The following is a 25,769-nucleotide window of genomic DNA, read 5'->3' on the forward strand; positions in this document are numbered from 1 at the left end:
AGGCGAGGTGGCGGGCGCCTATAGTCCCAGCTACTCGGGAGGCTGAGGCAGGAGAATGGCGTGAACCTGGGAGGCAGAGCTTGCAGTTAGCAGAGATCGCGCCACTGCACTCCAGCCTAGGCGACAGAGCGAGACTCCATCTTAAAAAAAAAAAACAAAAAAGGTGTTATTTGACCTTCAGCCTTGGCTGGAGTAAACAGAAAATAATTTACCTGCTATGCATAGACGGAAATTACATTCTGTTCCTGTGCCCAACACGGCTATGCCATATTCTTCACTGACTCACTGACTTTCCCTGTTTCCTTCTGGGTGTGGCTGGGGATCCCCACATCCACATCTCTCACTCCAACTCTTCCTGCCCAACCTGCCAATCAAAAGCCAAGGCTCCAAGCATCACAGACTCCCCAAGAGCCAGTTTGGTTATATTTCCCGCAGAGATGTGAAAACCTGCTGGAGCTCCAAAAGTCAGTACCAATTTCAAATCTGATCAGCATCTCTGAAAGTCACAGTTACCATACAGCTGAATAAAATATTTTTTCATAAATTTAACGCCAGCGTGTCTGTGTTTGGAAACTTTGAAAATACATGTTGTATGGTTTACTGCACTGGAAAAGGTGCCAACAGAGTTTCAAAGGAAGGGAAGTGTATAACTGTTTCCTTTCAAATGCATTTTCCAATGGGATCCATTCAGGGAAAAGGCTGGAACTAACTAAAACATTATTAAAACTGTTATGGAAAGAGACAGGGAGATGGAAAAAGATAGACCCAAAAAAAGTGAAATACATAACCAAGAGTGAGACAGACATACAAGGAAAAAGAAAGGGGATCTGGGCAGCGAGACAGGGTGGACGGGGAAATGGGTGAGGTGGAGCGTTGTCTGGCAGTTGCTGTTGGTGGTTTCACATTGCTGCAGATCAATCGATCAGGACTGCGGCGCTGCTGACCCAGTGGCACAAGACCAACCACAGAGTTGGCTTTACGCTCGGCACTTGCGAACTGCTGACCCTCAGTTTTCAAACCAAAAATATTCTTTGGGAAACAGTAATACCAGGTTCAGTCCAAACAGTCAAGAGAAAACAAGGACTACTAACCTGAAGTAACACCCTCTTCAGTTACATTAGGCACCAACCCTTCACAGGCATCAACCAGGGACGTCTGCAAACCTGAAACCACACCCTACCAAACTAACTCCAGGTTCTGACTCAACCAACTAGGCAGTGATAACCAGGAATGCTCAAATAAGTGACACGGTGTTTCAAAACTGGCTTAACCAGGACCTACTCAAGCGGGAAGGCCAGTCCACACTCACAGAGCCAGAAACACAGCAATGCTTTCTGAGGTCACATGTGCATGACTCCAGTGGAATCTGCATGCAATGCTTAGGGCAGGGTTTGGCGCTGCCTCACAAAGCCATTACATTTCTAGACAAAGAATTAACAGTTTGTAGTGAGTGGGTTATCTGTTATTTCTTGCTAAATTCATCTAAGCTAGTATGATGCTAAAATTTATCTCCTAAATTGGGATACTTCTGAGAGTGAAGGGGTGTGCTATGAGTAATTCATAAATAGGATCCATCCCTGGGCAAACCAGGACTTACAGTCACCCTGGCCTAAACCATAGCATCTTTTTTCTTCTCAGGGTCAGTATCATAAAACCCTACCTCAGAAGAATCTTTTCAAGAGGCAGAACTGCTCTGCTGAGTGCCCAAGCACTTTCTTCTTGAGCTCCTCCAATGGAGAGGTAAACAAATCAATTAAGTTAACTACAAAAACTAACAAGAAAGATTGAGCTGACAATCAGGATTCTGGAGGAGCTCAAAATTCCAAGCAGCAGCTTCAGAGGAGAAGGGAAATGTGCCACAGATGGAGCTGTGGAGGCTGATCCACCCGGCCTCTCAGCGCTAGGCCCTGATGCCGCAGCCAGCTCCAAACAACAGAATGCAGGGCAGGCAGACGTTGGTGCGAGTTTGCTGAGTTCCAGGCCATCATTCTTGAGGGTGTAATAACCATGGGCTGTAGCACACATGTTGAGGGATGAGGGAAAAAAATAAACAGAGAGACAAAAGAATGAGGATGCACTGCCAATTTCAATTGTGCAGCTTTTATTTTCAAATGCTTATCAAGCTGAGAGAGAGCAGAGTTCTTGGAAAACAAGGTTTCCTTTTTTCCAATGCCAGGGTAAAACACCCTCAAGGATGGGTACTGCACAGACTGTAACAAAAAGGAACGTGGCTTTGCATCCTCCCAGCAACAAAGTCCACCGTGGGTCCCACGCCACTCTGATTTCGGCTCAGCCGAGAACTTGAAATAACAGGCCCACTGCCTCTGGTAAAAACTGCTCTTTTAAAATTTTTTATTAATCTCCAAACTGGCTGTGTTAGAATTACGGCCCATTACCTACCAACTCTCTTCACTAATAAAATAAATTTGTAAAAGGCCTAATTACTACTTTTACTGAACTACACTGTTTGGGGATCAAGTACAGGAAGCTGAGAGCTCAACCATTTGTCAGCCAGGGGATGACGGGGAGAGGCCTAGGGGACCTAGAGTCACTAGCAGGAACATAAGGCCCAGAGATAAGTCTCAGAACCCATGCCCAAAAAGAAACAAAAGGTCACTAACCCTGTTTTTGTTCTCAACAGCTCCACGAGGATCCATGCCATCATGGCACTTTGGGAGGCCTGTCACGAGTTACACAGGCCTAGGCTGCCCACGCCCCAGCTCAGCAGAAAAAAAGAATTGCAATCCAAGTCAGACGGATCCTGCCCGGACTCTCCACAGAGAGCCTGGAGAGTCTGACCAGCAAAGAAACAGCAATCTTCCCACTTACCCCACTTTATTCCCCCACCCCAATCCAGGCTCCCGAAGAAGAAAAACAAACAACAAAGCAGGCAATTGCACAAGAGCTGCAACGTGAAGGCGAGGTGGACGGCCACGGCTTCTCGGCTGTGCCCTGTATCTCATCCCAGAACACTGATGACAAAGCTGGAAACATTACTCACATGCCGAGCCAGTCAGCCTCTCACCCAGGGCTGGTGCAGAGAAGTCTGACTAGAAACCGGCAGTCAACGCTGACACACTCATTTATAATAAAAGGTGTATATTAAACAAACTAGTCAAATCCTTAAACAAAAAGTAAGGGCAAAACGTGACTGTCATTCTTAATTGTCCATGCAAAATCCTCCCAGTTAAATTCCATGTGTCTCCTGGACTTTGATAAATGTTGTCTCTCCTCTCAAGAACATGGACAGAGACACCACTGCTGAAGGAGCTCTTTTGTAAAGAAACCTGATAAGAAAACCTGCTATGGCAGGTGAGTGAAACCTGTGGGGGACACCATTTTGGGGGATGACCAGACTGGAACATAATATTTCACTGAGGCAGAGGGGTCTGTGGTTACATTCTGCATGCCACATGTCTAGCCCTAAAGAACTGAGGAATGCTCTCGACAGGAAAAACACAGCAGCCAACGCTGCGATACCAAAGCCACAACTCCACGGGGCCCTGGAGCCTCTCAAACTCAGCTGCCAGCTAGGGAGCTAACACTAGCTTTGGATAAAACACAGCTCTGGTACAGTAATTAATTTTTTTCTTAACTAGGATTACATTAATTTTCAAGGACTAATGGAGTCCAGCTGTAATGTGAAGAGTGGCTGCCGATGCACAAAGGCACTTGTGCGTACATTATAAACACACACACACACACACACACAGACCTATAAAAAGGATCTACTATAACAGGATATTTTTAGTTTCTACAATGCTGCACTAAAAATACAGTCCCGGCTGATACATCATGGCAGAACTATTCTCTCTCTGTCCCTTCAGGAACAGTTTAAAACATTTATTTTTGTTTCCTTTTGCGATGGTCAGAGTAGAGAGAGAAAATAGCAACTCATTGATAAGAGGAAACGAGACAGACATGAAAAATTGAAAACTACCTAAAAACTCATGGAGAGGTTTATTTTATTAGTTCTTAATAAATATCTTGCAGATTTCCTCAGGAAATACACCAGATCACATGTAAAATAGTTTGATACTGATGTCAACTGCATCAACATATGAAGTCTATTAGGGTGAAGCCGCAGCAGGGTGATCAGCGTGCTGAAAAACTCCACAGTACTTGTGTGTGGGGGGGGGGATCTCACGGCCTTCCAAATTCTTCGAGAGGTAAAAAAGTCAGCCAAGACGCAGAGAGAGAAAGAGAGAGAAAAAAAGATCCCACATCCTGCTTTCAGCTGCCAGCAATGTGAAGTGCCCAGAGATTAATTCTACGTCTGGCCTGGAAATGCGACTTTAAAGCATGAGGGAGGGGAGTGAGGGTGGGGGGGGGCGGCGAGGAGGAAAGAGGAAAGAGAAGGGCAGGCTAACTGAGGCTGGCAGCAGGCCACCAACCCCCTCCCAAGCCATGTTTCAATGCAGACAGAAGTAAACCCCCATAGACAGCAGCGCCTCAGCCTGCCAGGGCCTTACACCAGCTGCAGCGCATCTCGCTCTCCCCTCAGCCCTGAGTGCAGATGTTCCCTGCAGCATCACTTCCGCTACCCTTTCTTTTAAAGAAACAGCACACACACAGAGGCGTTTCTGCCTCTTCCCAACAGGCAGAAATGTGTGGCCTTCTGGGACCTCGGGCAAGGTGGAAACTCGGATGGCAGGTGCCACGATGGTTAAGCAGCTACCCCAGTCTCCCTCAGAAAGGACCAACCAAGGCATCCAATGAATGGGGTCAAGGGCATTAGTGAGGGAATAGGAATTGTTTTACAGATTTGGCTTTCTATTGTCTTCAGAGGGAGAGAGAGAGGTCCCCACAGTTTGGGGCTAAGAAAAGGGGGGAAAAAAGTAGACTGAAGATTTAAACCCTGATTTCTCAAAGCAGTCTACTGTAATATAACCATCTCAAAGGGATCCTGATGACTTCATCATGGAAGTCTTACAAAATTTTTTAAAAATATAATTCCAATGTATTAACATTTTGCAAGGCACAATTATTTACCTATAAGACATAATTTTTTTAAATCAACAATCTGTTAATTTATTTGCCTAAACTCATTTTATACATTCTCAGACCTTAGAAAATCACTCACTCAATCAATCAGTGATTAGGCACCTAACTTTTTCAAAATTTCTGGCCCTTTTCTGTGAGAATAAGCATCTAATTTTGGAGTTAGCCTTGAACACTGTTAGGAATTTGATAAAATATCATATAGTCTCTTGTCCCCATGGAGAGATACTCTAGTTGAGGGATTTATGCATTTTACGAAGCTAAAATAATTGCATTTTCAAGATGAGCTAAATATTCCCTAATTGGTCTATCAGGTTGTTAGTTCTTTTGGAATGAAGGAAGAGTTAGAAAAATCAGTAATGTCAAAAGAAAACAAGACAATTGGTATACCCTCAAAACCTAGGTTGGTTCTTTTGAAATTCAAGTTCAAAATAAGAAACAGAATCTTCCTTTATGGGAAGGGGAGAAATACTGGCAATCAGTGGCAAACATACTATGGCAGGAAAGTTTAATTCAGCAAACATTTATTAAATGTCTTCCATCCACAAGGTACTGGAAGTAGAAACAGGTTTGGAAATGGTTAAGTAATTTGCATAACTCAGCAAGTACACAATCAGAATTAGAGCCTAGTTTTATCTAATTTCAAATGTTTCTTTTTATCATAATTTTTAAAAATACATTTATTACTAAAGTATTGTGATACTTACAGAAAACTACAAAAATACAGAGAAAAAAGAAAATTTAAAACATGTATAATTAGAAAATCATGTTTTAAGTTTTGATGGTATCTATCATGGATAAGTTTTGATGGATATTCATCAGTCTATTAAAACTAATATATGTATAATATGTATTATTTTACCAAAATGTGATCAATTGCAAAGTTCATAACCATGAAGCCACACAGTCTTCAGAGAAAGGAGAGATCACATTTTTGGCAGCTGACCACTCCATACTTCCAACTACCGGAAAACAGAAAAGTCACGGTCCAACTCTAAACTGGGCATGATTTTTCTATTCTATCCTTACACCTCTCTCTGAATTCTTTAAAAGAAAGAAATTTCAATAACATCTCATTACACTCTACCCTCCTCCTGCACATCACCTAGAGCCCAAGACAGCCAAGTGCACTGACTCCCCTCAGCCACCTTCCACATTGCTTCCAAAGCCAAAGAATAAACAAAGAAAAGGACCATCAGAGCTTATGGGTAACACTTGTATTTAAATGTCTGGCTGAGTATGGTACCCTGAGCCCTTACTGACAGCCTACTCTCTTGCTGTTCAGCTCAATAGATGGTTTAATCCAAGAGCTTTTACTCCAATATAGAGATGTGCTTCTCCCATAACATTCTGTTATGGTGCAGACAATTCATTCGTTAGTAAAAAATAAGATAACCAAATAGGCCGGGCGTGGTGGCTCACACCTGTAATCCCAGCACTTTGGGAGGCCGAGGCCAGTGGATCATGAGGCGGGTGGATCACAAGGCCAGGAGATCGAGATCATCCTGGCTAACACAGTGAAACCCCGTCTCTACTAAAAATACAAAAAATTAGCCAGGCGTGGTGGTGGGCTCCCGTAGCCCAGCTACTCAAAGGCTGAGGCAGGAAAATGGCGTGAACCCGGGGGGCAGGGTTTGCAGTGAGCCTAGATCACATCACTGCACTCCAGCCTGGGCAACAGAGCGAGACTCCGTCTCAAAAAAAAAAAAAAAAAGATAACCAAATAAGGAAACCACATTCTTTGCTCTCTGTAATGGCAAACCAATAAGACTACTCACCTACATACCCATGCCAACCTTCCAAGCTTAAGCTATTCATCACCTGGCATGCTGGCATGTCATCACCTGAGGTGAGGTGAAAGGTTTAACCCTGACAATGTAGTCCATGACGACTCTAAACTTACTCAGAGTGATGTATAAAAATAAGCTAGTTATCTACAGAATGCACAACACAGAGAGTGAACCCTAACGTGAACTACGAACTTTGGGTGATGATGTGCCAATATAGGTTCACTGACTAACAAATGTACCACTCTGGTGTGGGATATAGGTAGTGGAGAAGTTTTTGTGTTGTGGGGGACAAGAGTACACGGGAATTTTATGTATATTCTGTTCAATTTCGCTGTGAACACAAAACTGCTTTAAAATGTAAAGTCTATTTTTAAAAAGGACAGGTTTTATTCTGTCATTTATTCAACAAATACATGAAGGCCTACATTGTGTCTCCATGTATTTTTAAGACTGTAAAAAATTTAAAATGCTTAATGCAGCTGGGCGCGATGGCTCACGCCTGTAATCCCAGCACTTTGGGAGGTGGAGGTGGGTGGATCCCCTGAGGTCAGGAGTTTGAGACCAGCCTGGCCAACATGACAAAGCCCCATCTCTGCTAAAAATGCAAAAATCAGCTGCGTGTGGTGGTAGGCACCTGTAGTCCCAGCTACATGGGAGGCTGAGGCAGGAGAATAGCTTGAACCCAGGAGGTGGAGGTTGCAGTGAGCCGAGATCGCGCCAGCACACTCCAGCCTGGGCGAAAGAGAGACTGCCTCAAAAATAAAAAGATAAGATAAGATAAGATAAGAAAAAGTGCTTAATGTCTACAGGAAGGTGGTTGCTGGACATTCTCAAACACTGCTAAGAGTGTAAGCTGGCACAACTTCTTCAAAAAGTAACCTAGGCCAGGTGCAAGGGCTCACGCCTGTAATCCCAGCACTTTTGGAGGTTGAGGTGGCAGATCAGGAGATCGAGACCACCCTGGCTAACACGGTGAAACCCCACCTCTACTAAAAACACAAAAAATTAGCCAGGCGTGGTGGTAGGCACCGGTAGTCCAAGCTACTCAGGAGGCTAAGGCAGGAGAATGGCATGAACCCGGGAAGGTGGAGCTTGCAGTGAGCCAAGATCGCACCACTGCACTCCAGCCTGGGCGACAGAGCGAGACTCTGTCTCAAAAAAAAAAAAAAAACCAGAAAAAAAAAGTAATCTAGGTTGGGTGCAGTGGCTCATGCCTATAATCCCAGCACTCTGAGAGGCCAAGGTGAGAGGACTGCTTGAGCTCAGGAGTTTGAAGCCAGCCTGGGCAATACAGTGAGGCCTCATCTCTACAAAATACCTGAAAATTAGATGGGCATGGTAGCACAGGCCTACAGTCCCATCAACCTGGGAGGCTGAGGTGAGAGGACTGCTTGAGCCCAAGAAGAAGTTTGAGGCTGCAGTGAACTATGACGACACCACTGCACTCCAGCCTAGGTTACACAGAGCAAGACCCTTTATTAAAAGAAAAAAAAAGAAAAAAGGAAGAAAAAGAAAAAAGAAAGAAAAAATAATCTAGCATCATGTATCAAAAGTATTAAGATGCCAAAACCCCTTCTTCACCCAACAACTGAACTTATAACAATATAGTTTTTATTTATTCATTTATTTATTTATTTATTTATTTGAGACAGGGTCTGGCTGTGTTGCCCAGGCTGGAGTGCAATGGCATGATCTCGTCTCACTGCAACCTCCGCCCCTGGGCTCCAGCCATTCTCCCGCATCATTTTCCCAAGTAGCTGGGACAACAGACATGCACCACCACACCCAGCTAATTTTTGTATTTTTTGTAGAGACGGGGTTTTGCCATGTTACCCAGGCTGGTCTCAAACTCCTGGGCTCAAGTGATCTGCCTGCATGATTACAGGCATGAGCCACCATGCTTGGCCTATTCTAATAAAATAACATGAACCGCAGACAAAAATTTTACGGACAAAGACGTTAATTACAGCATTATTTATAATACTAGAAACCTGAGAAGAAAACGTCCCCAGAGAGGGTAATGATTAAATGAATGTTAACGTATTCGTGGGAAGCCAAGCTCAATGGCTCACGCCTGTAATCCCAAGACTTTGGGAGGCCGAGAAAGGAGGATCACTGGGGTCCAGGAGTTTGAGATTAGCTTGGGCAACACAGTGAGCCCGAGCCCCTGGCTCCACAAAAAATAAAAAATTAGCTGGGTGTGGTGGCATGCACCTGTAGTCCCAGCTACTTGGGAGGCTGAGAGACAGGAGGATCACCTGAGCCCAAGAGCTTGAGGCCACAGTGAGCTATGATCATGCCCCGGCGCTCTAGCCTGGGTGACACAGTGAGACCCTGTATACACACAACAATAACAACACTCATGAGAACATGAGTCAGTGTACATTAGGTTGGTGCAAAAGTAACTGCACTTTTTGCCATTACTTTTATTTGTATGTAAATTACAAATGTTTACAGAGAATTTTATAGCTTTGTATACTTGTAAGTAAAAATAGTAGAATCAAACATTTTATATTCAGTATCTTTTCATCTGTGTAAAAACTCCTTGAATATTTATACATTGTATAGGAAAGAACATCACTGACAGAAGTGGGTTTCTACTTTATCTTTTTTAGTACTTTCAATGAAACCCAAAATGTTAAATACTTTTAAATAATCATTTAGTTTACATAAATAGGACAGAATTGCTCCAGTAAGGTGAATGTAAAAATATGATATATGAGTAGGGAAATACAAAAGTATTTCTAGGCAGGAAGAAAGGACAGAGAGTAAAAGATGAAAGATTTAAGAGACCAGAACAGATGAACTAATGCTGCTCTATAGAAATTTTCTTTCCAGAGCCCCAAAGATATTTACTCCAGGGTTAAGAGCTAATACGGTTTGGATTGTGTCTCTGCTCAAATCTCATGTTGAATTGTCATTTCCAGTGTTACAGGTGGGGCCTGGTGGGAGGTGACCGCATCATGGGGTGGTTTCTGATGGTTTAGCACCATCCTCCTGGTGCTGTCTCCTGATGGAGCTCTTGGGATCTCTGGTTGTTTGAAAGTCTGTAGCCCCGCCCCCTTCACTCTCTTCCTCCTGCTCCAGCCATGGGAGACGTGCCTCCTTCCTCTTTGCCTTCTGCCATGACTGTAATTCTCCTGAGGCCTCCCCAGCCATGTTTCCTGTACAGCCTGTGGAACTATGAGTCAATTAAACTTCTTTTCTTTATAAACTACCCAGCCTCAGGTATGTCTTATGGCAGTATGAGAAAGGATTAATACAACAGTAGATACCAAAGCACATTTAATGGATTTTACTTTAATGCCAGGATGTAAAATATGCATTTGGAAATTATGCTTTCAAGAAAGTCAACTTAACAAAAAACAAGGAAAGACAGTAAGATTACGAGCAATAACCTAGTTAACAGATGCCCCTGCCCTTGCCATTCAATCTTTGTTGTACAGGCTGACCTGCTAACAGATTATTATCTTTTTTTTTTTGAGACAGAGTCTTGCAATGTTGCCCAGGCTGGAGTGCAATGATACAGTCTCGATTCACTGAAAGCTCCACCTCCCGGGTTCACGCCATTCTCCTGCCTCAGCCTCCCAAGTAGCTGGGATTACAGGTGCCCACCAACATGCTTGGCTAATTTTTGTATTTTTAGTAGAGAGAGGGTTTCGCCATGTTGGCCAGGCTGGTCTTGAACTCCTGAGCTCGTGATTCACCCACATTGGCCTCCCAAAGTGCTGGGATTACAGACATGGGCCACGGCGCCTGACCTCAAATTATTCTTTGACTTGAAATTGATGTAACACATGTCTATTGAGAAGTTACAACAGGTCAGGTACTGTTCTAGATGTTCACAATGTATCAGTGGATAAAACAGACCAAAGATCCCTATTAGCAGGGAGCTTAAATTCTTGCAGAATAGTAGAGGGAAAGAAATAACAAACACATGCACATTAAGTAAATTATCTCGTATTTTGAAAATAAATCAATAGAACGGGAAGATAAAGAGTGCAGGTTTGGAGTAGAGTGCAGCAGTGTTAAAGAGGATGGCTGGTGTAGGTCTCACGAAGGTAACATTAAGCAGACTTATAGGAGGTGAGGTATTCACCAGGCGGATGGCTGGATGCAGAACATTCCAAACAGAGAAAACAACTAATGCGAAGGGACAAAGGTGGGAGAGTCTCCAGCTTAACAGGGAACTTGCAAGAAGGGTAGTGTGGCTTAGGCAGAGTAACAAAGCCAGGGGGAGAACAGTAGTGAATGAGGTCAGAGAGAGGCAATGCAGAGGGCAAGAGAAGAGATGCATATATGAAGGCCTTGTAAAGAATGTCGCTTTTACGCTGAGTGAAATGCGAAGTCAGTGAAGGATTTTGAACACAGCAGACTCTGTGTATGTGATGTGTGTCTGTGTTTGGGAGGGAACAGGGGAGGTAAGGTGTACAAAAAGAGACCACTTAGGAGTTTCAGGACTTTCTTTCCAAGTTTAAAAAGAAGTTTCATCCACAAGGGGTATTCAGGCTATGTTTGCAAACAGGGGTTTTCTCTTCCAATGAGGAATATTGAAGAATGTGTCAATAGCCTGCAATTGTATCCCTAGCAGGCATCTCAAAAATAATAATTACGAAACATTTTCCTCTGCTCATTGCCCTGACATGAGTTCTGGGCATCACCCTCTCTCAGGGGAGAGGTGAAAAGAGGTTATGTGGAACAGACAGTGATAACAGGATGACGTCACAGGTGTGCCTCAAAGAAGTCCCTGGTGAGTTCGGCTCATAACCGCTCTGCAGTGATTTATTCGACCCTGCCAACTCCAGCTGGAGAAGAGATGCAGAAAGCTGACACAGCCTAAAGTCCTGGGCAGGCATTATAAGATCTTTCTCCCTCCAGTCCCCTGCCAGCTCCTCCCCTCTTTCAACCACTGATCCTTGCCTCAGAAGCCAAAGTGTGAACAGCACGTGTCCGGATTTCAGAAACCTGCCCAGCAGTTGGAAATTCCCTGCAGCGTGTCAACTGCTGCATCTGCTGTTGGCACTTGGGGCAAAGGGATCACACGCGCATTTTCTGAACATAAGCTTCAAGATAGGAGTCTTGTATGTGAAGAGGGGACTAAACAAGCCAGAACACTCCAATTACAGTAAATGCATTCCTAAATAGCCAACAATCGGCCTCCTGAAAAGGAAACCGAGACATACAAGCAAACCGAATAGCTCTAAGAACAGCAGTAGTCAAGAACAAAAGAACAGAGAACCCTGACTAATGGAAAGGATTTCATGGGCCAGCAAGGTTCACCAGATATATAATGTGATGTAGCTGAAACAAGAGCGTACTCTTTTCCAAATCTCTAACTCACATCTTTTTGTCAATAAATGGCTTCTATCACTTCAGTTGCAGCCTTTCCTCTCCACTCCTTTGATCTTTCTTCCCCATCCAATTAGCCCTCTAAGTGGTATTCTATACACTGGACTTCTCTTGCAAAAATGAAAAAAATGTGAGCCCAATGACACCATTTGCCATAAGACTGAGCTGTAAATGGGCAGGAGCTGGAAAAGAAACTAATCTTTGGAAGAGCAAACTACAGGCCCTTGCCATCCTGGATGTAGATGCCCAGTCACACTGCTCACAGACATCACAGGCAGAGCAAAAAAAAAAATAAAGAAAAGAAAAAGAAAAGAAAGAAAGTCACCTAGATCCATTCTCCCAATCAAATAGCTCATTATTCTGAAAAAAAAGTATGTTAAAAATTTTTGGAAAGCATTGGTGAGCTGTAAAATCCTTTGGTCAGAGATTGAGTAAAGATGGTAAACTAGACAGGTAAGTGTGGCACTACAAACAGCCCTTACCCTAAGAATATGTGCTACCTGATGAACTCGAGCTTTGCTTTCCAAGGCTTCAAGGACACAGCCAAGATCCTTATCATAAAGCTAGGGTCTCACAAGGCTACACCCCAAATACACCATTTCAGATTATAGAGTCTCTAAAATGCCATGTTGAATATATTTTAGAGAAATAAAAGACAAGCTCACAAGTATATTTGGGAAATAAGAAACCATAAAGAAAGTCAAAGTGGATTTGATTAAAAATATATATTTGGAAATAAAAAATTTATTAAAATTAAAAGCATTGTCAATGGGGCATATTTAATAGATTAGATATAGCTATGGAAAGGTTCAATGAACTGAAAGACAGTTAAGAAAATTATCTGGAATGTAGCACAAAAAGAAGGGAGTCAGAAAAATCAAAGTAAGGTTTAAGACACATCAAAAACTAAGTCTGACGTATGTCTCATCAGGGTCACAGAAGGAGAAGATAAAGCACGGGGAGATGCAGTATTTGAAAAAAGAACACTAAGAGTTTTCCAAAACTGATAGGAAAACAAACAAACAAACAAACAAACCCCATAGGTTACATGAAGCCCGACAAATACCTCGCAGGAAAAATTTTTTAAACTCCAAACTTAGACCAATCACCAAAACTATGGAACATCAAAGATTTTAAAAAGACCTGAAAGGAACCAAGAGCGAAAAGACAGACTTCTTTCAAAACAGAAACAAAACTGATAGTTGACTTTAATCACCAACAGTGAAAGCCCAAAGACAGTAGTAACCTATCTTCAATGGCCTGAGCAAAAGTAACTGTTAGGCTAGAATTCTATTACCGGAATAGGGGTAAAATAAAGCATTTTCAGACAAATAAAAAAACGAAGAAAATTTGCCATCAAAAGAACTTCACTAAATACATTCTAAATAATATACTTCAGGCAGAAAGAAAATGATTCCAGATAGAGGGTCTGAAATGCAAAAGTGAATGTAATAGTAAATATACAGGTGAGTTTAGGCCGGACGCGGTGACTCACACCTGTAATCCCAGCACTTCACAAGGCTGAGGCAGGCAGATCACTTGAGGTCAGGAGTTCGAGACCAACCTGGCCAACAAGGTGAAACCCCGTCTATACTAAAAATATTTAAAAAAAAAAAAAAAAAAAAAAAAAAGCTGGGTGTGGTCACACCCTTGTAATCCTAGCTACTCGGGAGACTGAGGCACAAGAACTGCTTGAACCTGTGAGGCAGAGGTTGCAGCGAGCCAACATTGCACCACTGCACTCCATCCTGGGTGACAGAGTGAGACTCTGCCTCAAAAAACATAGGTGAGTTTGAATAAATATTTACTGTCAAAATGTTAATTAAAAAAACAAATAAACCAAACCAAAAATAACAATAACTTGTTTTATAGGGTTCAAAAGGAAAAAAGAATATACATGACAACAATGGCATGCAAATTGGGAAAATAAATTGAATAAATAAAATTTTAAGTTTTTCTGTGGTTCTTGTATTGGTTAGGAGGAGAATGGAAATCTGATTAACTTTTGATTTTGGCAAGGTTAAGTATGCATGCTTTAATTCCTAGGGTAACCCTAAAAGAAAAGAAGACTAGTGCTGGGGGTAAGGAGTAAAGGGCACGATGACAATGGTGGAATGGGAACAATCATCCATCCAAAAGAAGAGAGGAGAAAAAGAGAAGCAGAAGAGACAGGAGAATGGGAAAGCACCAGGAGAAAATTTCTGCAAAATATCAATCTGATAAGGGGCTTATGTCCAGATTATATAGAGAACTCTTAAGACGTAATAATAAACACAAACAACTTGATAAAAAAAAAAACAGTGGGCACTTTGGGAGGCTGAGGCGGGCGGATTGCCTGAGGTCGGGAGTTCAAGAACGGTCTGACCAACATGGAAAAATCCTGTTTCTACTAAAAACACAAAATTAGCCCAGTGTGGTGGTGCACGCCTGTAATCCAGCTACTAGGGAGGCTGAGGCAGGAGAAATCACTTGAACGAGGGAGGCAGAGGTTGCAGTGAGCTGAGATCGTTGCCACTGCACTCCAGCCTGGGCAATAAGAGTGAAACCGTCTCAAAAAAAAAAAAGGCCGGGCGCGGTGGCTCACACCTGTAATTCCAGTACTTTTGGAGGCTAAAGTGGGTGGATCACGAGGTCAGAAGTTTGAGACCAGTCTAGTCTGGTCAACACAGTGAAACTCTATCTTGCTAAAAATACAAAAAATTAGCCGGTGTGGTGGTGTGAGCCTGTAATCCCAGCTACTTGGGAGGCTGAGGCAGGAGAATTGCATGAACCTGGGAGGTGGAGGTTGCAGTGAGCCAAGATCACGCCATTGCACACTCCAGCACAGGCAACAGGGCAAGATTCCGTCTCAAAAAAAAAAAAAACAAGTGGGGCTGGGCGCTCACACCTGTAATCCCAGCACTTTGGGAGGCCGAGGCGGGTGGACCACCTGAGGTCAGGGGTTTGAGACCAGTCTTGCCAACATGGAGAAACCCTGTATCTACTAAAAATACAAAAATCAGCCAGGCGTGGTGGCGAGCACCTATAGTACCAGTTACTCAGGAGGCTGAGGCAGGAGAATCGCTTAAATCCAGGAGGCAGAGGTGCAGTGCAGTGGGCAAGAGATCTAAACACAAAGAAGATATACAAATGGCAAATAAACACATGAAAAGTCTCTCAATCTTAGTTATTAGAGAAACACAAACCAAAATGAAATAGCATTGCACATTCACTAGAATAGCTAAAATAAAAAGAAATGACAATACCAAATGCTGACAAGGAAATAAAGAAAGTGGAACTCTCACTGCTGGAGGGAATATAAAATGGTCCCACCACCACAGAAAACAGTTTAGCGTTTCCTACAGAGTCAGATACACATGCCATATGCTCCGGTAAATCCACTCCTAGGTACTTAAGACAAAAGAAATGAAAACATGTCCACAAAATACTTGGATATAAATGCTCATGGCAACTTTGTTCATAATAGCCAAAAACCAGAAACAACCCAAATGTTTATCAACAGGTAACTAGATAAACAAAACTACAGAATATCCAGACTCCTCAGTAATACAAGGGAATGAAATACTGATACATGTAACAACATGAATAAATCTAAAAATTATTATGCTGAGGCTAAAGAAGTCAGACATTAGACACAAAGAGTACAGACTCTTAGGATTCCATTTACATGAAACTCTAGAAAAGACAAATCTAACACAGAATGACAGAAAACAGATAAGCAGTCGCCTAGGGCAAGGGGTGGGATGGAGATCAACTGGGATGGGCACAAAGAGAACTTCTGGGATAATGGAAATATTCTCTATCTTGATTGTGATGATTAGTTACTTGGGCATGTAAATTTGTCAAACTGGCTGAAGTGCATGCTTAAAATGGGTGTGCTTTATTGTATGTAAACTTTACTTCAATAAAATTCATTTTAAAATATAGGAAGATGTATATAACTCCCAATGTACCAATAACTGCAGTAACCATCAACAGACTCAATGCTTTTAATAGTCCCAAAGAGAAAACAACTGAAATGCCCATCAACAGAAGAATGGATAAACTAATGTGACTAAAATGTAGGATTACCACAATGAAAATGAATGAACTACAGCTACACATGTGAACATGGACAGAACTCGCAAACATATGGAACAAAACAAACCAGGGAGAAAATAATATAAATAGTATGATTAGCACGATTCCATCTATATGCAAGCAAAGCAAAATTATGTGTTTCGTTTTACTTTGACTTTTTTGAGACAAAGTCTTGCTCTGTCACCCAGGCTGGAGTGCAGTGGTGTGATCTTGGCTCACTGTAACCTCCACCTCCTGGGTTCAAGCAGTTCTTGTGCTTCAATTCAGCCTCTTGAGTAGCTGGGATTACAGGCGTGTGCCACCGTGCCCAGCTAACTTTTTTTTTTTGAGATGGAGTCTCACTCTGTTGCCCAGGCTGGAGTGCAGTGGCACGATCTCGGCTCACTGCAACCTCCGCCCCCCAGGTTCAAGCGATTCTCCTGCCTCAGCCTCCTAAGTAGCTGGGATTACAGGCACCTACCACGATGTAGAGCTAATTTTTGTATTTTTAGTAGAGATGGGGTTTCACTATCTTGGCCAGGTTGGTCTAGAACTCCTGACCTCGTGATCCACCCGCCTCGGCCTCCCAAAGTGCTGGGATTACAGGCGTGAGCCACCACATCCAGACTAATTTTTGTATTTTTAGTGGAGACAAGGTTTCCCCATGCTGACCAGGCTGGTCTTGAACTCCTGGCCTCAAGTGATCTGCCCGCCTCGGCCTCCCAAAGTGCTGGGATTACGGGCGCGAGTCACCGTGCCTGGCCCAAAATTATATTTCATATATATATACACATACACATAATAGGTGATAACACTACAAAGAAAAGCAAAGCAATGAATTCGCAGGTCAGGATGACAGTTACCTGTTGGGGAGGTAACTACAGCTATACAGAGATGAAGTACACAGGAACATCCGAGTGACTGACAATACTCTATTTCTTAACCTGGGCGGTAGTTATATGTGCATTTACTTTATCCTTCTTTCAGATGTTTTATACTCTCACACTATTTTCTGTATCAATGACATATCTACCTTCTCCCCAGGCCACAAAAAGCAGCACAATCTCTTCTAAGAATAGCATGTAAAAGGCCTCTTTTCTAAAACAAGAGGGATACTAGACATGATGGTGAAAATATAAAACAATGTTCCTTAAAAAAATCCGCCCACCCCCTTTTTAAGAGACACTATATATTCTAAACCAAGAGAAAGAATAAACACTTCCACCAACTAGTCATGGACTATGCTTTCCATTTGAGAGGGAGGCTTCCTCTACTCATGACAATAGTGGACACGGACGCCAGACAGCCCCGAGTTGCCCAAACAACCACCTTCTGCTAGCTTGTTTGTTGTAGCCCTACCGACTCTCACGTCACTTGGGAGAATTCTGACTTACCCCAACTCTCATACCTTTACTCCTGTTCCTCTTCCTGTCTCAGATCAGATTCACAGGTCACTTTCTTCATCAGAGAACAAGACTGCTCGGATTTGGGGGGAATTCCTTGCACTGTCTAGCTGCCCAGAGAAGCTTCTTCCTGTTTTCTGATATTAAAGGGTGGACAACTGACACCTGTGTATAATTTACTAGCTGTGCAACCCTGCTTAACCTTTCTGATACGTTTTTCCTCATCTATGAAATAGGACACAAAATTTCTGTCCAGTCTGTCACACAGGGCTGACAAGAGAATCAAAGGAAAATACATATGCAGGAACTATAAAGTGTCATCATGTATTAGCACCAAGTCATTGCTGTGGCTGTCATCACTGGTCACACCCTGTAAAAACCACAATTCTTCCTCAGATAGGCATTTACTTGGTTAGGGTCCAAAGTTCAACACTTCCCGCCCCTCACCATCCCCCTAGAACATACCTACTTTCTCTGTGAATTCAGCACACAGTATGTATCTGGTCTGAGTCCCACACCCACACCCAAGCTATACAGTTAGAAAACGTAGAGCTCTGAAAAGGTAGCTGAAAGTCCTGCTGCCAGGCTAAGCACAGTGGCTCATGCCTGTAATCCCAACACTTTGGGAGGCTGAGGCAGGCGGATCACTTGAGGTGAAGAGTTCGAGACCAGCCTGGCCTACGTGGCGAAACCCTGTCTCTACTAAAAATATAAAAATTAGCCGGGTGTGGTGGCCTGTGCCTGTAATCCCAGCTACTCGGGAGGCTGAGGCATGAGAATCGCTTGAACCCAGGAGGCAGAGGTTGCAGTGAGCTGAGATTGTGCCACTGCACTCCAGCCTGGGCCACAGAGCAATACTCCATCTCAGAAAAACAAAACAAAACAAAAAAAAAAAACAAAAAAAAAAAAAGAAAGAAAGAAAAGTGTCCTGCTGCCAAAATTCCCCCAAATAATGTTTCTCCTTCAGAATAAGTCCATGTCGGGGCAAAAAAAAAAAAAAGTAAAACCACAAACAATCAAATTGAGAAGCTATAAAATGGCAAAAGAAACGAAATCTGGGCAACATGGGATATTGCATTTCTGCACTCCACAGCAAAGCAGCCATGGACACCAAACCACATTGCTATCTTGGGGCAAAACAAAGACCATTTCTTCAACTGATATGATAAGAGGCTTAATTTTATTGAGAGGACAATCTTCTCATTTCTTTGGCTTTTCCTATTTCTCCTTCCCTAGCCTAAATACATTCTGAAAACAAGGACCCTGGAACCCAGAGGTAGAAAGACAGGTGGGTCCCTTGACATACTCACTTCTTTAACTTCTTTTTCAGGGAACTACAGGCAGATCCATAGGCCGAGGTGCCAAGAGCAGTCTACACTAAGCGGCCTGTCGAGAGTTCTATCTCCCCACAGGGAAAGAGGGCAGAGCTAAAGCATGCATCCTTCCCTGGCCTGCCTTCCAAAGCCTAACCTATTCTGACTTTTGAATCTACTTCTCACAAAATTCCTTGCGCAGGCTGGCTCTGTTCATTTTCTCTAAACTGAGGCATCCTGAAAATGAAGGTCAGGTAGCACTACCTACGGAAATCTACCCACAGATCCTTGTAGAGAAAAAGCCCAAGGGTTTCCACCACCAAAGATACAGGAGGAGGACTGAGGGGGACAGTTTACACAGCTAACTCAAGCCTAACCTCTTATGAAAGGTGGATTTCCTGTACAACTGTTCTGACAAGCGGAGGATTAGGCACTTCATACATTCGGCTTGGGTAAGAGACTCACGACAGAAGTGAATCACCACAGAGGAGCAAACTGCTTTTCTGAAGGTCTCTAAGATGGGCTGTATGCTGGAAGACAAGGACATTTCGGTTGCAAACCAAACTCAACCAGAGTCACCTCCCGTCACAACAGAGGCATGAAACACCCCACACCTACAAGTTAAAGCTATCAGTCCTATACAGACAGCTGTAGCTAGCTAGCTCTCTGTCCCTCTAGAGACCCACATGTGACACTCCCTCTACCTCCTGTAATTCAGGATTACTAACACCATTCAAAGCAAGCATAAGGCTGGGTGCGGTGGCTCATGCCTGTAATCCCAGTACTTTGGGAGGCTGAGGCAGGCGGATCATGAAGTCAGGAATTTGAGACCAGCCTGGCCAACGTGGTGAAACCCCGTCTCTACTAAAAATAGAAAACTTAGCCAGGCGTGGTGGTGGGCGCCTGTGATTCCAGCTACTCAGGAGGCTAGGGCAGGAGAATTGCCTGAACCGGGAGGCAGAGGTTGCAGTGCGCCAAGATTGCACCACTATACTCCAGCCTGGGCGACAGAACGAGACGCTGTCCCTTCCTCCCCCCGCCCAAAAAAAGCAAGCATAAATGATAATGAAAGGAATGCAAGTCAGGCTCTACCTCAATCCCAGCTCCCAAATATCCCCTAAAAGCAGGCAACACCAACAGCACATGCAAGAAGTGTCTCTTGGGTGCCCTCTTGCTGCCACCGGGGCTTCTCTGCAAAGCTGAAATGGATGTATGTGCTACGAAACTGGTAGAGGGAAAAAGAGGGAGCCAGGGCACAGAAAAGGGAAGTTATTCCAATGGTGGCCAATGAGTAACATCCAGTGATTTATAGGCGGTATAATCCAATAATACAGTAAAATAAAACAGTGTGTGCCTGAGATGGTTTTGATTCCAGGAATTATAAAACATTTTTGAAAAAGAGAGAACAAGAGGGGGGGAGAGAAAATGAAGGAAGAACAAAAAAAAGGCCAGATTGGAGCAAATTGGGCACAGATGGGGGATGCAAGGGGGTTTCAGTGCTCCCCTACAACAATGCTGCTTCAATTCTTCCCTTCAAGAAACTAGAGTTTTATTTCCTTAAATTACAAAATTTTAAAAATTAAAATTCTTGGCGTACTTGTGGTTTAGATCAATAGGTCACCCTCCGGCATCACGTCAACCAATTAGATGACTACCGAAGTGTTAAACACTGAGGCACGTGGAGAAAGCCCTTCCTCCCTTCAGGCTCAGGAATGCCTTAGAGAGATTACCAGTCATGACATCACTCTGGGAACCACCTATCTCACCACCAGCTTTGGACCTGGGCCAGGTAAGGAACACACTGCTCAGTGAGAGCTGGCTTTCCCAGAACTGTTGCCTTCCTCACCCATACACTCAGCAAATGCTTACTGAATGCCGAATAAATACCAGGCCCTAAGCCAAGGTCCTCAAATGTCCCTTGTCCCATCCCTCAAATTTATCTATCCCCAACTACCTGAGTGTGCAGTATGAGGATTCTAGAATTCCGTATCCACTGACGTAGGACTCTGCATAGGGCCCATCCGAGAGCAGATCAAGGTCTCTCCACCAACACCCGTGAACCCATGAGTTTTAAGACCACTGCTGTAACTGGAAAGTTTAGTTGGCTAAATCATGTGGCATTACTCAACTTATTTCGCCCTGTAGGAAGGGGGGCAAATCTGGCCTCACATCCTCTGCGCCCAAGAGCGGAGTGGGCTCCTGGGAAAACCATAACCTAGGGAAAGGCAAAGATGCCATTCTCTCACCACCACTGAAACTTTTCCTTTCATTTTGCCTTCTGCAGTGTCCAAAGCTTTTCTACACACTTGAAAAGTAATCACAGTAAAATGTTAGCAACAATATGATTTCCATCCTGGATTACTGATATTGTGAAAAGAAGATAGTTATACAAGGGTGGCGCTGAACACACAAGAACAAAGGATTCACGACAGCATTAGAGGCATCAGCAAGGGACACACTTTTAAAGAAAGGAATCTGCTCCCTGTGGCTCTCCAAATCATACTCCTTAGGCACCACATCTACAGGGAAGACTCAGGTAGAGACTGCGAGGATCTCAGCTGCCTGGTGGGCCACAAGATCACTTCTGCTTCAGGCTGGAATGCTCCTCCTCCACAGAGTCCAGAAACTGACATGTGCGAACACCCACCCAGAAGGACATGTCCAAGAAGGAACGGAAAGAAAAATGATGGCCCAGATGTTCTGTAGCTTGCAGCGACTGCCAATTCACCACAGACCCCAGCACCTGGGAGGGCAAGGCAGCATCAGGCTCTTGCTTCCTGGTTTCAGGCAGCCAGGGCCCTGAGGGTGGGTGGCAACTCTGACAGCGTGCAGACTGGCCAGGGGAGAAACCTTTAGAAGGGCACTGGCTGACGGGACTTGGGGGTTGAACACGCAGGGCTGATTTATCACTTCCTTACTCATAAAAATGTGATTCAAACTGCTGCTGATTAGTGAAGGATTTAAATCTTTACCCTCTCCCCAACCCCCTTCCTTCTCCACCCCCAGCACAGATGCTGCTACTCAGCCACAACACCCCCTTATTGCCACTGTCCAGGCAAGCACAGCACAGAGGACCAAGGATGATGACTCATGTGCTGGGAAATGGAAAAGTGCATCTTCCCACCAGCCAGCCCTGCTGAGCACTCCGCTTGCCCCTGTCCCAATGGCAGCCCACACAGTGGGGTCTAGACTCTGCTCGCCCCTCTCCCAACGGCAGCCCACACAGTGGGGTCTGGATGGCCGCCTCAGCTGCACACCGGGTAGTTGGCAACACGTCCACAGAGCTCTCTGTCCTCGCTGAGTGTTATATCCTGTGGCCTGGGCCGTTTCTCCTTGAAACACCTTGGAGCCTCTGACCACCTCAACTCATACTCTTCTTGGCCCCAATTACCTCATCGAGGTAACAATGAGGTGAGAGTCAGAAGCAGACCAGTAACGAAGAGTAGGGTCTCAAGTACGGGCTTTATTTGTACATGTCTCTCCTGGCTAGAGGGTGCTCATTATGACCCACCATGGAAGAGTCCTAGAAAAAGTACCTTGGCCTCAAATCAGGGAACAACCAATTTCTTTCCCTGTACTCACCATCTTACCTTCCTTTTACCCATATTTTCTTTTTTTTTTTTTAATTTTTAATTCTTAATTATTATTATTATTATTTTTGAGATGGAGCCTTGCTCTGCCTGCCCAGGCTGCAGTACAGTTTGCAATCTCCGTTCACTGCAACCTCCATCTCCCAAGTTCAAGCAATTCTCCTGCCTCAGCCTCCTGAGAAGCTGGGATTACAGGTCCCCACCACCAAGCCCAGCTAATTTTTGGTATTTTTAGTATAGACAGGGTTTCGCCATGTTGGCCAGGCTGGTCTCAAACTCCTGACCTCAGGTGATATGCCCGCCTTGGCCTCCAAAAGCGCTGGGATTACAGGCGTAAGCCACCGCACTCGGCCTACCCTTATTTTCTTAACCTTTTCTTAACAACAGCTACAAGAAAAAGACTCACTGATGGCCTATTAAAAGGCCAAGGTATTCCTTTCCACGGAATAGAAGCTGCTGGAAACAGATGCTTCATGGGCAAGGGCTGCAGGTCCTTCACATTCACACCTAAAGAAGCCACAGGTCATTTGGTGCAGGAACAATGTCTTGGCTGAGGCTACAGCTCTGAGACAGGCAGCTCACTGAACTCTGTGGGTTGTTTTTAGTGGAGATGGGAAGATGAACAGAGCACCTCAGGAGGAAGATAAACAAGAGGGCACCTCGGGAGGAAGGAGAACAGGAGGGCACCTCGGGAGGAAGATCAAAAGGAGGGCACCTCGGGAGGAAGATGAACAGGAGGACACCTCGGGAGAAAGATGAACAGGAGGACACTTCAGGAGGAAGATGAACAGGAGGACACATCAGGAGGAAGGAGAACAGGAGGGCACCTGGGGAGGAAGATGAACAGGAGGACACCTCGGGAGGAAGGTGAACGGGAGGGCACCTGGGGAGGAAGATGAACGGGAGGGCACCTCAGGGCCCATTTCCAGAGTCAAGTGGGCTTCCTACTTGGTGCAGACTGTCCCTCCCCTTTGGGCCTCACCAGCACAGCACTTTACAAATTTTCTTCTCTTCTCCCTGAAAACCAGTGCTGTCACTTAGGACCCGATGCTTCCTCAGGGCCATTTACCCAAATAGCCATCTCAGGAAAAATTAGCCAAGTTCAAAAAGGCATCTAAGTCCCCGATCTTGCTTTCTGCTGGAAATTGTAAACGCTGTAGCAGGCAGCACGAGATGAGGAAATCCTCTAGGATTCAGAAGTGACTGAGAACCCAGACACACTCTGAGAGGACCTTGCCTAGTCCCAGAAAGACCCACATTTCCATTTCAAGGCAAAGTGTGGCATACTCACTCCCCCACCACAAGCAAGTGAAGCATAACCCTTAAGTACAAACAGGGAGATAAATAAACCGACTTCATGGTGAGAGAAAGTGCTATGAAAAGGGGCAACAAGAGACCCAGCGGCACTCTGTCAAGAAACACCAGGTCTGTTTTACAGCAGGGTCTCTATGGGCCAATTCCCACTTCCTGGCATTTCTTGCCCTGAGACCAAACGCTCTCTGTCACTGTTCTGAAATGATTCCTTGCCAGCATGGACCAAATCACCCTTGCAAATAAACACAGAAAATAATGCCATCCCTGTGCTACATAATTCCATCAAGTCATACCATATCATCCTTACCTAAGTGAAATGAAGGGAACGGAAGGGAAGGGAAGAAATCCTGGTAACATCCTTTGACCCTGACCTGGTCATCAAAGCATTTAAAACCCTGCCAATCTGCCCTTCTCCCCTCTACTTCCACACCCACCCGACCCCCTATGAAAAAAACCCCAACACATTCAGAAAAACATTTCAGAATGCACACTGGTATACCAGCCAAATTCTGGGCCTGGTGGTTTTTGTGCTTCCAGATTTGAATCACCAAAGCTCATCAATTTTTGGTTCTTACTCCCTGGCAGGCTCCCACTAGGGATATCCCATAGGGAACTAGACTTTTCCATATTGAACAAACAGGGTACATGAGTCCAGAAACAGCTATTCCCAATCCCTGCCAAGCGTATGGTCTCTGCAATGAAATATCTCAGCAATGCCTCTCCCTTGGGAGAGGCTCTGGGTCTGCAGCCTTCAAGAGGCCTTGCTGCTGCCTTTTGTGCGGCCAGATGTGCAACAGCATCTCTGCATTTGCAAACTAAGCTCTATACCCATGATTCCCTCCTTCCATCCCACCCAAGCACTGGAGAGTCATATAGATTTCAAAGTAAACTCAATATCTGAGACAATGGTAGGAAGGGGAGGGTGTGTGTGTTCTGGGGTGGGGTGGGGGGAGGCAGGTATGGTAGAAAGAAGCTACATTAATCTCTATCTGTCTATATTCTAGATGAAGAAACTAAACATTCCTTACCTTTCAGCTGGGAGTTGTGGACCGCAAACATATTGATGGTCATAAGCTGCAGCATGCGGGTACTTCCAAGGGGAGAGGGGCTGTGCTGCAGTAACACCTGGAACTCCCTGAGGACCTTTTCAGCCACTGCAGGGAATGTCTCCATCCTGCAGATACAGCAAACCCATCAGTGAGGCAATGCTCTCTTTCAGTCTCTCTTTTTCTCCCTCTCTCTCTCACTCACACACACACACACACACACACACACACCAGACAACTACTGCCTAGGACATTTCTGTGCTATTTTCACAAACCTTCCCGGAATCCTGTAATTTTGAACAAATTCAAGATAAAGGAGTTTTCAGGGTTCAGAGATGGAAACAACTCAAGTTTTGGATAAATCACTATGAGTGATTATGCTTTGGTATGCTATTTCCTCACCCCTGGCAATAACTGCATTCAAGCTGATATCAAAGTTTCTCTCTGAAACCATCAGCTTTTCTAAATACTCAACAAATTTCCTAAAACCTTCATAGTCCCTAAACTCTCTGGTATGAAACTGAATTCAATTAAAAGAGTAACATGTATCTTTAAAAAAAAATTTTTTTTTCTTTTTTTCAGACAGAGTTTCGCTCTTTTCACCCAATCTCGGCTCACTGCAACCTCTGCCTCCCAGGTTCAAGCAATTCTCCTGCCTCAGCCTCCTGAGGGGCTGTGACTACAGGTGTGTGCCACCATGCCCGGCTAATGTTTCTATTTTTAGTAGAGACGGGGGTTTCACCATGTAGGCCAGGCTGGTCTCGAACTCCTGACCTCAAGTGACCCACCTGCCTCAGCCTACCAAGTGCTCGGATTACAGGCATGAGCCACTGCGCCCGGCCTAAAGATTTTTTACTCAAGGGTTTACTTTAGGTAACCAGACATAGTTCTGCTGTTGTCTTCT

At 44.3% G+C, this 25,769-nt stretch overlaps 1 protein-coding gene and 1 long non-coding RNA gene across 6 annotated transcripts in view; one reads left to right on the forward strand and one right to left on the reverse strand.

Annotated features, from left to right (window-relative positions):
• The window catches only part of LOC144335239 (uncharacterized), a 36,506-nt gene extending 14,648 nt beyond the window's left edge, over positions 1-21,858 (forward strand). Inside the window, exons 2-4 of the long non-coding RNA XR_013405912.1 lie at positions 2,642-3,312; positions 20,524-20,704; positions 21,200-21,858. This is a non-coding gene — a long non-coding RNA (uncharacterized LOC144335239). The remainder of the gene's footprint in view (positions 1-2,641; positions 3,313-20,523; positions 20,705-21,199) is intronic.
• SMG6 (SMG6 nonsense mediated mRNA decay factor) overlaps positions 1-25,769 on the reverse strand; it is a 243,067-nt gene that overhangs the window by 153,686 nt on the left and 63,612 nt on the right. For all 5 annotated transcript variants that reach the window (XM_015118204.3, XM_077969801.1, XM_077969800.1 and 2 more), the window contains one exon: positions 24,848-24,993. In XM_015118204.3, coding sequence (XP_014973690.1) covers positions 24,848-24,993 — 146 coding nt within the window. The remainder of the gene's footprint in view (positions 1-24,847; positions 24,994-25,769) is intronic.

This window comes from Macaca mulatta, chromosome 16 (assembly GCF_049350105.2).
Source record: "Macaca mulatta isolate MMU2019108-1 chromosome 16, T2T-MMU8v2.0, whole genome shotgun sequence".
Classification (NCBI taxonomy): Eukaryota; Metazoa; Chordata; class Mammalia; order Primates; family Cercopithecidae; genus Macaca; species Macaca mulatta.